We start from the raw sequence: 12,476 nt of genomic DNA on the forward strand, positions 1-12,476 counted from the left end.
TGGGAAAGCTAAGCCTGAAACCACTAAAACCCAGTCATTTCCATCAACTCTCTCTCTACCACACACACACACATACACAGATACATGGGAAGATACAAACACACACAGATAGATGGGAAGAGAACTTTCTGAATTAATTTCCCTGAATATGTAAGGCATCCTGATACCAAAAGTAACCCTCCTTGCCCATGGAGACTCTTGTGGAATGTCCCACAGAAATGAATGCAGCTCTTAGCAGTTTCTGTTTTTCAAAACAGCTGGTGTGACCAAACTGAATCCAGATTTAAACAGGAGGAGGGCATTGGCAAGATACTTTCAGTTACAAGGCCTTAAATCTTAGTTTATTCTCTGTACGCAAGAGCTCTCATCTGCAGACCTTATGGTTACACAATGTGGCTTTTTATGCTTTTCCAGCCTTCTCTTATGTAGAGTAGAGGCTGCTTAAATCCATTCTGAGCTATGTTGTTATATCAGATACACCACAGTTGCATCTGTCTCCTCTGTTTATAGAAATGAGTCAGGAAAGTAACACTTTAAATACTTATCCATGCTAGAACAGACATGCTAAAAATTGCTTAGGTAGAATGCTGTAAAAATGTTTCACACATATAAATAAAATTTATAGGCAAATAAAATATTAAGGCAGTCTTTAACAAAGCCCATTTCTGAAGACCTGAATTCTAGTTCCATAATCTGTATTTAATACAAAATTTTTTTCCTCAGTGGCTGTGAGAGGCGAGCTGGATGCCTGAGCCTGATTTCAGTCTGCCAGTAATAGAGCTATTTATATGTAGTTAGCATGGGTTTCTTTTTTAATGAAGGTTTTGCAGACTGAGTGACACCAAATAATAGAAATATGCAAGCAGAAAAACATGCAATAAGCACAGGCAATTGGAACATGGTGCTGTCAGTGGTTAGAGAACAAGAACATCCCTACGGAAATATTTAGAAAAATGCCTTTGTAGCTATAAAAGCTGTAACTGGAAAGCACCACGCACAGGCTTTGTGCTGTGCAGAGAGTGCCACCCTCTGCTCCTGCAGAGAATGGAGCCTTTCCCTCTTACCTGACTCTTCCTCTTTCACTAGTGCAATTCTCACACAGGCAGTGAGTTACAAAATTACCCACCCGGATAGGCAACTCTGCAAATGGTCTGTCATTCCCTGGTAATTTTGTTAGGTCAGCTCTTTAATTTGGCATTATATGCCTTCTCTTTTTTTCGCTCAGAGCCAAGATGAATAAATTTCCCTTCCCCTTTTAGGGGCAAGGCCCTGTGGGTTCCTGAAAAAGACAGTTCCTATTAAGGTCTGAGCGAGCTCGCTTGGAGAGAAGGCAGCACGAGGGCTCCTGTATGCAGTCTAGTTGCAGGGTGAGAGAATGCTGCAGCTGGCTGTGGTTAAAGGACTTGTGGTACCTTCTGATCTTTCTATTTGAAGAACAAAAGAGAGCTCTGCAAGAAGAACTCAGACTTTGGGATAAGCCATGGGCTCTTTCTCTGCTGGAGACAGAGACTGCAGTTTACACAAACAAGTCTCCTGCAAATTTACAGCAATCCCTTCACTTTAAGGCCTAATTTGTAATGCTGTTTGACATATTTTTATGGCTTTTTAAAAAACTACCACGACATTCCTCTGTTGTGCTAAAACTTACATTGCTGATGATAGATCTCTTGCAGTATGAAGGATTCTCTCTCTCAGGCAGCCTGTTTAAGCCTGCTACAGCTTTGTGCCAAGCTTGGGCGAGTCTCCAAACAAGGGGTTATTCCTGTAGCTGGGGCCTTGATGCCATGTAGCAGACTAATAAACTAAAAAGAGATACTTTGGAGCTTTACCCAAGCATTGCATTGTTCTAGAGAGATGGGATCAAAGTCAAGAAGCAAATATAGACAAATACTCCCAACTGAACAGAACAGCTACTTTAGTGACTCAACAGTTATTGAGTTCTCTGCGAGAGGCATGGTTCCAGCTTTTTACATTCTTAAAAGAAAATCAAACCCAGATCAAATGAAGATTATGCATTCAAGTCTTCCTCATGTTCTTGACATCTTCTGTGGAAGAGTATCCAGTGAAGGTCACTATTAAAGAATTTGAAACACACACACACACACAGAACATTCCCAGGGTTTCCTCTCAAATCTCAGCAGAGGCTCACTCTGTTAACATCCCTTTCACTCAGCTCTCCCTCACCCATTCAAGTCCCACATATGGTTTACAAGCTCAGTGCTGAGCATGTGCATCCAGCCAAGAAGATCAAACTTCAGTTCACATTGGTGAGCCACAGCCTGGGACTGCCCACTCACACAGGCATCTGGCTCAGGCAGCAGAACAGCAGGAGGCTGCTGCTCCATGAATCCAGATGTACCTTCTCTGGATACTTGTTCAGATCCCTTATTATGTTTGTGAATTTGTGAACAGCAAAGGATTTCATTCAGTAGATCTCTAAGAATAGATTGCACTGAGGTGCACCCTACGGAGTCCTCCTTGATCAAGCTCATTTAGTCCCTACCTCTGATCATCAGGCTGGGAGCCTCTCTCACATCCATGCATTTGCACTTGAAAATAGTCCTCTTCCTGAATTAGTTTGTAGAGTAATGTTCTCTTCCAAATCACGCCTCGAGGGCTGCACAGTGTGCACAGGAAAACACCCATTATCCATTGGCATTATCCATGTGCCAGGAGCTCGGTTAACAGGTTTGCAGTTTAAACAATGTAGACTCGCTGGTGGTTTGGGTTTATCAACTCTCCTGACTTGTGGAACAGCCTCACATCTTCCTAGAGAAACAGCTCCGGGGATTCATGTTCATAATAAGGATAATTTGGACAGGCCGATAAAAGAGGAATACCTGGAAAAGCAGACTAAGTGTGTTTACCTGGCAGTTGTATTTAGTGTGACAGTGCGATGTCAGCAGGCGTTTTCATTATGAAATGAGGGGCTCCCAGTACCCACAGGACTTCTTGGATGCCCAGAACCAGAAAGATGCTGAAAACTGTACGAACTGATTTATGAGAAAAGGGCCATCGGGAATGCTGGAAACATGACATTAACAGGACATGTCACTGGACTCCCCAGTAAATGCAGACACTAACGCAAGAACATGAATAACGCAGGCACAGAAGGCTGCGAGGGGCGCACCGCTCCCACAGGCAGAGTCAATGTTTAATTTATGCACCACTTAAGTTTAATTCACGCGAGGAGGCGCCAGCGCGGGGTCCCGCGGGGCGGACGGAGGGGCCGCGCTGGGGGCGGCCCGGCCCTGAGGGGGTGGGAGCGCCGCGGCCCCTCCCTCCGTTCCCTCCCTCCGTCCGTCCCTCCGTCCGTCCCTCCCCGCGCTGCCGGAAGGGTCCGTCCGGAAAAGCCGCCGCCCGTGCCCGGGCCCGGCGGTGCTGCCGCTGCCCCGGAGCGCCCGGCGCGGAGCCGCTGCCGTGCCCGCCGAGCGCCGCGGGCCCCTCGAGGGCGCCGGGGCGGGAGAACCGCGGGGCGGAGGGGCCGCGCACCCGGGCCCGCGGCGGCGGCGGCAGCGCCCGGCTGGCGGGGGAGGCAGAACCGCGTTGCACCGCCGCGCCCTCCCTCCCTCCCTCCCTCCCCTTCCCGGCGGAGGCAGCGCCACGTCTCGGGCAGGAGCCGGCGCCGGGCGGGCGGCCCCAGGTCCGCGGGGGTCTGGCCGGGGCGGGGGGCGGCGGGGGCGGCTGGGGGGGCCGGGGCCGGCTGAGGCCCGGGGGCGGTCGGGGCTGGCGGGGAGCGGGAGCCGCCGGTCCGGCTCCGGGCGCTGCGGGCCCCGGGCCTCCCGCTGCCCCCGCCGGGCACTCCCGGGGCGCCCGCTGGGCCGTGACCGAGCCCCGGTGCTCTCTTGGTTTGGGGGCTTTTAAGCAAAATCGGTGGGTTTCGTGCATCTCCCCTCCCGTGAGGTTGGCGTGCCTGCATCTATGTCTGTCTGTCTGTCTGTGCGCAACACAGGGATACAAAAGGACTCTGAAGCCGAAATACTCGAGCTTTTGGTATCGGGAGTGGGATGTTCAGGTGAAAGCTGTTCTCCATCACCCGCTTATTAAAACGTGTTTTATGACAAGGATAACAAACCATCTCGTGCTGGTGGGGTTCTCCCGAGGTGTGAGCAGTTAAAATCTTGGTTGCCTTTTGTCTGTAATTCCTCCTGGTGACCTGTCATGTGGTGTCTATTTGCTCTACAGCAGCAGTCCTTCTAGAAGTTTTATTGTAAGATTTATTATACTGAAAGTCTTTAAAAATCAATAACAAATCGCAGTGAAGGTGTTAAATCTTTTTCTGTTTGTGGAGATTTCTCCTTTGGAAATGCTCTCCAGGTTTCTGGCTCCTTCACAGCTCACCTACATCACCGTGTTCTCCTGTGTGCCCTGAGCTGTTTGCAGCTTCAGTAACGTTTGGGAGATGGTGGTGGTGTTTTGGGTGACCGGGGCAGGGTGGCACAGCAGCAGTTACACAAGTACTCTCTGGAAATATGGAAGGAATGTTGGTCAGAGTGTTTGTGTTCATGTAAAAATGCAATCAAAATATTCCTGACTTGACATTCTCCCCACAGCTCCCTCTTTTTTTTTTTTTTTTAACCAGGGATTTCTTAGATTTCTTTAGTAATTAAGAACCATGACATTTTGTAATATGAATTCATCTGTCAGTAACTACTTGAACAAAATTTATATACTTGAAGGGACTGTGTACAATACAACAGTTTCTGTCAGATTTTATTAGTTGGCTGGATAATTACCCACGGGTTAGATCTGCATGCCTGGAAAATAAATAGAAAATTCTATAAACTGTGTTTGGAAATCTTCCTCTTGAGTGGTCATAGGAGAAGGCAGTGTTGAACTGCAGCCCAGCCCACGTTCTGACTGCCAGTGTGTGCTGTAATGAGTAGTTCAGGTTCTGTGCAGTGATACATACTTCTCATTCTGCAGCCAAGTAAACAGTAATGATGTAATTTAATTTAAAAAAACCTCTGAATTCTGTACTGTATTCTAGCTGAACTGAAATGGGAGTAGGTCCTTAAAATGAAATATATGGTATGAAAGTCCAGACTGTCATATACAGAGCAAAATGCTGCTCTGAATACTGGCTTGCTTCTTAAAGCAGAGGCCAGAGAGGCATTTCCATTAAAAGAGACAGTGATCTTAAATGAGCTGTCTTGCTAAATATTATCTTCATGCATTGTTATGCGGTGTATCAATGCTACTAAAAAAAAAAAGTGACCTTAAAAAAACCTGTTAAACAGATCACTTTTTATCCCCAAAGCTGGATTCTTGGGTGTATTTCATTGGCTCTGTTATTACCCCACATCCTGGTTCCGTGTGTCAAAGCTGAGCTGCAGAGCCGTCTGTGGGCACTGTTTTATTTTTATCTCATATTTTCAAAGCTCTAATAAATGTTTGTAAATTTTGTTTCTAGAGGATGCAGGTCCTTGGTGATTACGACTTTGGCTGCGAGCTGTTCTCCTGATCTGGGGTTAGCAGCTGCCTGCTGCACACCACCAGCTGTACAGCCCAGAACTGTGCTCCTCTGGAACACCTTGATGCCGTTGTTGCTGATGGAGAGAAACAGGACTTGGTAGTTCACTTGGTGGCAAATTATTCAGAAGAAAAACTTTCCAGGGATCTGGATCGTTTTTACCATGGACTCCTCATCTGTCCAGCAGGATGTTCACCTGGGGAACAGGAGCAGTAATGGGGCTCCTGGCAGCTCTGAAGAACTTCTGGATTGTAAAGCCAAGTCACAGGCAGTTATTACAGATGAAATTAATGGTAAGTTATTTCACATGCGCCAAATAATTTCCTAGACTAACTCAGGCGTTTATACAGTCACATTTTATTGTTCAGGTGATGCTGAAGGACTTTTTTTCCTTGAGGTCAGGAATTTCTTGTACAGCAGTTTTAAGCGAGTTTGGTGAAGGTTCTTTATATGAGGAAAATTATTTTTGTTGTAGAACTTGTTCTTTCGAAAGCAAAACCCAACTATTAACTTAAGTACTGTTTGCTGTCAGTTGAGTATTTGTTCTTCAGGGTGTTACTCTGTCTTCTGATAGTGTTTCCAAAAGGGTAAACCTGAAATTATCTAGAACCAGCAGTTCTGAAATGATTGTTGTAGAGGAAGCTCATGACTGGAGTAATTTATTCTGGCAAAAGAAATTTTCCTAATAAAGTAAGTGTCTTAGGCAAAAAACAAAATGTACTTTAAAAGTCTCCCTAAACTTCCCTTTATGGAAGAGAGATGCTGGCATGTACTCTCCAAATTATCTCAAAATAACTTTTATATGTAGACGAGCTCTATAATAAAATCATCATGCAGCTGCTTACAAGAAATTTGAGAGACCACTGATCTGAGTAGGTTATAGAATCAAACTTGAGGTGGAGGGGAGCTCTGTGGGTTGTCTAGTCCAGCCTCAGGCACAGGGCAGACCTGGTTCTGGAGCAAGATCAGGTTGCTCAGGGCCTTGTCCTGTTGAATTCTGGAAGTCTCTGCAGAGGGAGGTTCAACAGCCTCTCTACCCATTGCAGTGTTCAGGTGCTTTCATTGTGTACACATTTTCCTTGGGATGAGTTGGAGTCTCCCTGTTTCCCTGGCCGGAGTGTGAGGGTATGTTGGTAACGAGGCCGTGGTGGTGGTGGGTGGAGGGGGTGTTTTCCCTGTGGCTGTGTGGATACACAAAAGGTTCCTTGTGTGAAGGGAGGTGACGGGAGGAAGTTGCAGCCTTCCACAGGTTTGTCATCCAGTCCCAGTGGAGAGAGTGGATGCCTGAGAGTTTATTTACATTTCTTACACTGCCCATTACCAGACTGGCAGAGTGGAGTTATGTGATGATTCATTCATCTTTTATGAACTTGGAGATCACGTGTTCCTGCTTTCTCTTGTGTTGGACAATTGAATTGTGGCTTACAAATAGGTAGTGTGTCTTCCTACTGCTTTTATTCTAATTGCATCTCCACTGTTCTAAAAAGACCGCAGCTGTATTGACTCTACTGCAATTAAATTACTTTGGTTCAAGTAGTGTTTAGATTCTGAGTGTCTTGTGGCCTCAGGAAGTTGCCAGGAAACCATTCCTCCAGAATTTTGCTCCAGCATCTCTTTTGTATATGTATACCACTGACAGTAGTGAAGAACAAAATGTAAATAAAGATTAAACCAGATGCAGCACTGGCTGCACTTTCTGAGACATGGGCAGAAATGATATTTCTGAATGTGTGAGCTGTCTTCTTATTTTTGGTTTCTTGTGGCTATTCTTAGCACTGACCTCTATGTCAAATTTGGTTTTGACAATCTTTTAGTTTGAAAATGTTAGTCATTACTAAGCAGTCTTGTCCTCTGTCCTCCTTTACGTACTCGGTGCACCCTCCCTTTCCATTGTGCCTGTAAGTGTTTTTGTGACACGATAATCTCAATCAGAGAACTGATTCAGGCTACAGTGGCCTGAAAATGTTGTCTGCATGACAAATCAGATACTCAAAAGTGTTTTGATTCAAATCTTAGCGAGTTTATGGGTTTTGGCAGCCCAAGACTGAAAGCTTTTTATTTTTACCCCCACTGGGTTTCCTCATTCTGGGTCACTGTACAAACAGCTGTGCTGCTGAAGGGAGGAGGCACTGCAGAGGTGGGAACAAATGCTCAGGGGTGGGAATTTGTCTTTTCCTCTTCAAATTACTCTGCAGTGAAATTTGACTGCACTTCAAAGGAAACCTTCTGCTTTCTTCAATAAGGAAAGGGAAAACAATGAAAAGATCTTACCCCCTCTACTTGTACTTTTTTCCATATGGCTCATTTAATTTCAGGGTGCACTTTAATGTTCTCCACATACATCATTGATTGATAATAGCTTTATTTTTTAGTGGTGATTTTGCTTTCAGAAGTTTGCAGTGATTCATTATATGGGGAGAAAAAGTTTAATAGCAATAGGTTAGTGGGCTAGTCTAAATTAATAATTAAAGTTTTACTGAATCTTTGTAATCAACTTTCTGGCTACAGAACATCATCATAGAAACACTTTGTTTTGGGAGGATATGTTTCTCAGTTCTAGTTTGGGTTTTTTCTTTCCTGTCATATCTTCCTTGAGCAGACTTTAAAAAAATGCAAACTGCTTATTCAAGTCTATAGCTCTGAGAGGAGATGAAAAATTGGAACAGAAAACTTGATTTTTGCACTTGCAAATACTTTGTGATCATAAATGTCAAATATTTTCAAACATCTTTTAGAAAAAATAATGAAGTCTTACATGTTATTCCAGTGAGTTCCAGTTACTCCAGTGATACACAGTGTGGGAATGAACAGAAAGGCAGTGGCTATTTCAGTACTCTGCTCATTTGAGATCTATAGTAATTAATTTAGATACACAGTTTTTTTGCAACAGCAGGTTCATAAATGTAAGTAGTCACCAGCCAAGCAAAGTAGAAATGTGTGAGAAATCCAAAGTATAAACCTGTGAAATGTTTAACTGGTTTTGAGTATGCATTTTTTCCTGATGGAAAAGAAAAATCTAGTATTAGTAAGTGGGGATAAAATTGGCGTTAAAGTGGTTTTTGAATTGCATTTTACTTGGTAGATTTTAATTGTAGATTTTAATTGGTAGATCTATTATTTTGATCCATGTGAGCTTTGCTGCTGTATTTTTGATGAAGACATCCCATTTGAAAAAATGTAAACTCAGTTTAAAATTGAAAAACTGCTTGGCTCAGGCTGGAAGTCAGGATGGTGGATGTTTTCTGCCCAGTGCCCAGCAGAATATCAAACAGCTGAATCATTCAGCACAGGCCTGCAGTTGTGAGTCTAATTTGTAGTAGGTTGCCCCTCAGAGTTACTTGCACTCGGTGTTTCGTGCTTCTAGACCTAATAAGATTTAAGAACCTGTGTGAAGTTTTGAAGATATTTTTATATGATCACTTTTGAGGTCCTGATTGAAGGCAGCATGGTAAAGCAGTGAAAGGTACTTGTTCTGGTCTTTATAAAATTTCTCCTGCCAGTTGCTGTCAGTAGTGATTTCCATGTTCTTACAGTTTAAAGGCAATAACAGTAGCATTGTATTTGGGTGGAGGCGTGGAGATAAATGGGGTGGCTTAAGGGGTGGCTCAATAAAACTTTCTTTTCCAGCTACCTGTAATAACATCAACGAAGTGCCAAATGAGGAGGGAGGTCTGGAGAAGAACAGCACAGTGGACGCCTGCCAGAATGGGCCAGAGTCGCTCTTCCCTGACTCTCCTGTGTCTTTTGACCCCACCAACTGTGAGCAGGGTGAAGAGTCATGCCCAGGTGTGACTGGTTTCCATGACAGCCTAAGGAAGTCTCAGGGAACTAGTGCTGAGGGCATAGTTCTTAGAAAAGAAGCTTTGCAGTCTCTCAAACTAAGTCTTCCCATGCAAGAAACTGAATTGTGTAAGCATCTGTTTACGGTGGTGCCCCTGCTTTCTCTTGCTCCATAAAGCTGTTTACTCTGAGCCTGGCTCTGGACTCCTCTAACATCATTTAAGCTTGAACTAAACTTCATTTTTGCAGTAAGCTTTTACTTAGAACTACAATTCATTTTCTTTCAGTAAACCACCCTCTGCTGCAGCTAAGGCATGTGCCTTACCATTTGAAGATGGCTCTTATGCTGAGGGGAGCTCATGCTTTCTAGGGCTGAAGCTTTTCTAATCTTCCTGATTATTAGGAGTAACAGGTGACATTAAAAACAAACAAACAAACAAACAAACAAAAACCAGAACAGCAGAACCAGGGGATTTTAAGCTAAGTAATAAAGAGGGAAGAGCAATGAAGGGGAAGCCTTTATAATAAGGTGTCTAATGCTGTGGGTGTTTCCTGAAATAGTGTTTTTAAAAAACTTTACTATGGGAAAGATTTAATGTGAGTTAACCAAAGGTAAGCAAATGTATTTAGGGAACATCCTTCCCTGACTTGTAGGGAATGAGTGGACTGCATAGGTCTTGCTTAGTTTTATAATTTTAGTACTGTCAGAAATGCAGGACAGGTGAGATTAAATGACAGCAATATTTTTTTTCTTCCTGTATAATTTCTTGTCATATATGTGTGGGGAAACTACAGCATTTGCAAACTGAGCAGTGGAAGTCCACAAGCTTTATCAGTGCTTACACAAGTCTGTATTTGAAGGGGGTAGTTTGAGGTGCATGTCAATGGGCTTTCCTTTCTTTCCTTGCTTAAGCATGATGCATGTTGCTGATGGTAGAAGGGGCTTTTAGCTTTTGCATCACACTTGCCTGTGTTGGCATTTTCTGTTTGACTGTAAAGAAAACCTTTCACTTGCAGGCTCAGTAGAGTCTTCACTGCCATTGGAGAAAGAAGAACAAATCAGACTTCAGGCAAGAAGGCGTCTAGAGGAGCAGCTCAAACAATACAGAGTGAAGAGACATCAAGAAAGAGTGAGTACCACACAACAGATCTTCTAGATTCAGTGTTTTGTGGAGAAGCTTGAAAACTTTACCCTTTCTGTGCTTTGAATGAAACCATTCAGTAGTTTTCTCAAATGAGAGAAAGCAGGTTTTTTTTTTTCTTGTTGACAGGCAAAATTTGGTTCTCTTACCTCATCAGTAACATACCATTTTGTGCTACTTAAAATAGGGGGGACAAAACCAAACACAAAACTTAAGTGACCTAAATGTTCCATTTTGCCTGTATTTTTCAGTTAGCTTTTGGAGTGTACCTTGAACATTTTCAACATGATATACAGAACCTTGATAGGGTTGATTGCTGGTGTAATTTACCTTGTTTACAAAAGGACCTGTATATCTAATATCAGTGTAGAAATGTAAGAGCTTTACATCTTAAGTGAGAGCAAAATAAGGCTTTGATGCTACTTCAAAGTTAACATTCTGGAATTTATTGTTGTCTCTTTGCTTCTTTTAGTCAAGTCAGTCCACATCCAAAAACCGGCCCTCCAGCACCCTGGATCCTGAGCTGATGTTAAACCCAGAGATCCTGCCGAGAGCTAGCACTGTAGCAATGACAAAAGAATACTCCTTTTTGCGGACCAGTGTCCCCAGGGGGCCAAAACTGGGTAGCTTGGGACTTCCAGCGTCCTCAAAAGAGAGGAAAAGTTCAAAATCTAAGTCCAGTAAGATCCGGTCCTTGGCTGACTACAGAACTGAAGATTCAGACACCAGAAACACTGCTGGGAATTTTACTGATTTATCTGGTGGGACTCTGAAGCAAAGCAGAAGTGGTCCAACATCAATTGTTTCTGAGATTAGTCTGCCCTCTGACGTGGATGATCGAATAGAGAGTTCCTCCTTGGCAGGAGACAGCATTTCAGAGATTGACGGGAGTGAAGTGGCAATGAGGCTGGATGGAAATGAGAGTGACAGCTCTACCTACAGCAGCGTGTCAGGGAAAGGGCTGTACAGCAGTTTACAGAGCTCAGAAAGCAAACAGGATACTCCATATACAATAAATGGCCAGAAGATACACCCTGAAGCCATGGGGCAGTTCCCTTCCATCAGGGAGGTGCTGCAGGCTGCGGCAGTGGAGCATCAAGCCCAAGAGCAAGAAGTTAACGGGGAAGTACGGAGCAGGAGAGACAGTATTTCTAGCAGGTAAGAGTGATCCCAGGGAGGCCTTTGTTAGCCATTACACCAAATACCTGTTCTTCCTTCTTTTGCAGTAGCTGTTGGTATTTTTTGGGCACATTGAAGCAGACAGTTGTGGACAATAATTGTGGAGGTTTTGTGCTCCCAGGATGTCAGCTTATCTGCTTAAAATGGGATATGCAGATACAGAATTTAATGAAGTCAACCATTGCACTGCTAAAAAACAAATACACTAGATTCTAGTTGCTGCAAATACACAAGACTAAAGTATAAAACCTTAGCATGAATATAATTTTTTTATCTCTTTGTAACTAAGGTTGTTACACTGTGGTCTGTGTATAAAGCCAGAAAAAATGTCCTACAGTCTAGGTCACACAGATAGTCTTTAGTCCCTCTTAATTTCAGTTAAACTTTTCTTCAACCAGATGAGTGTTGTATTCTAACCCTGTCACTGTGTATGTGCTGTCTCTGTCTCCAGTGTTTCTATGGAAAGCTCTGTCGCAGGAACTCATGATGAAATGCTGCAGGTTCTGAAGGAGAAGATGAGACTTGAAGGACAACTAGAGGCACTCTCACTAGAAGCTAATCAGGTAGAAAATGAATTTGAAATTCTGTGTTTAGCAAATCACATTAATAGTTCAAATTAATTTTCAAGAGCCTCCTTCTCATTACTCGTGGAATTGTGTTTTGTAAAAACATTGTTCAATAAGGCACTTCACAAGGATGCTGTGGTGGGCTGACCCTGGCTGGATGCCAGATGTCCACCAGAGCTGCTCTGTCAGTCCCTTCCTCAGCTGGACAGGGGAGAGAAGAAATACAGTGAAAGGCTTCTGACTGAGATGAGGACAGAGAGATCACTCACCAGTTCCCATCACAGGCAAGAGAGACTCGACCTGGGGAAATGAGTTTAATTTATTACTGATCAAATC

The 12,476-nt window shown here is 43.7% G+C and overlaps 1 protein-coding gene across 2 annotated transcripts in view; it reads left to right on the forward strand.

Moving 5' to 3' along the window:
• The first annotated feature begins 3,393 nt into the window (after nucleotides 1-3,393).
• GOLGA3 (golgin A3) overlaps nucleotides 3,394-12,476 on the forward strand; it is a 28,142-nt gene continuing 19,059 nt past the window's right edge. The window contains exons 1-6 of one of the 2 annotated variants that reach the window (XM_027733134.2): nucleotides 3,394-3,643; nucleotides 5,414-5,766; nucleotides 9,101-9,382; nucleotides 10,271-10,383; nucleotides 10,868-11,553; nucleotides 12,026-12,137. In XM_027733134.2, coding sequence (XP_027588935.2) covers nucleotides 5,637-5,766; nucleotides 9,101-9,382; nucleotides 10,271-10,383; nucleotides 10,868-11,553; nucleotides 12,026-12,137 — 1,323 coding nt within the window. In that variant the 5' untranslated portion in view covers nucleotides 3,394-3,643; nucleotides 5,414-5,636. The remainder of the gene's footprint in view (nucleotides 3,644-5,413; nucleotides 5,767-9,100; nucleotides 9,383-10,270; nucleotides 10,384-10,867; nucleotides 11,554-12,025; nucleotides 12,138-12,476) is intronic. The other variant, XM_027733135.2, reaches the window with a different exon arrangement.

This window comes from Pipra filicauda, unplaced genomic scaffold (genome assembly GCF_003945595.2).
Source record: "Pipra filicauda isolate LSUMZ 115617 unplaced genomic scaffold, ASM394559v2 scaffold14_size4853619_pilon, whole genome shotgun sequence".
NCBI lineage: Eukaryota > Metazoa > Chordata > Aves > Passeriformes > Pipridae > Pipra > Pipra filicauda.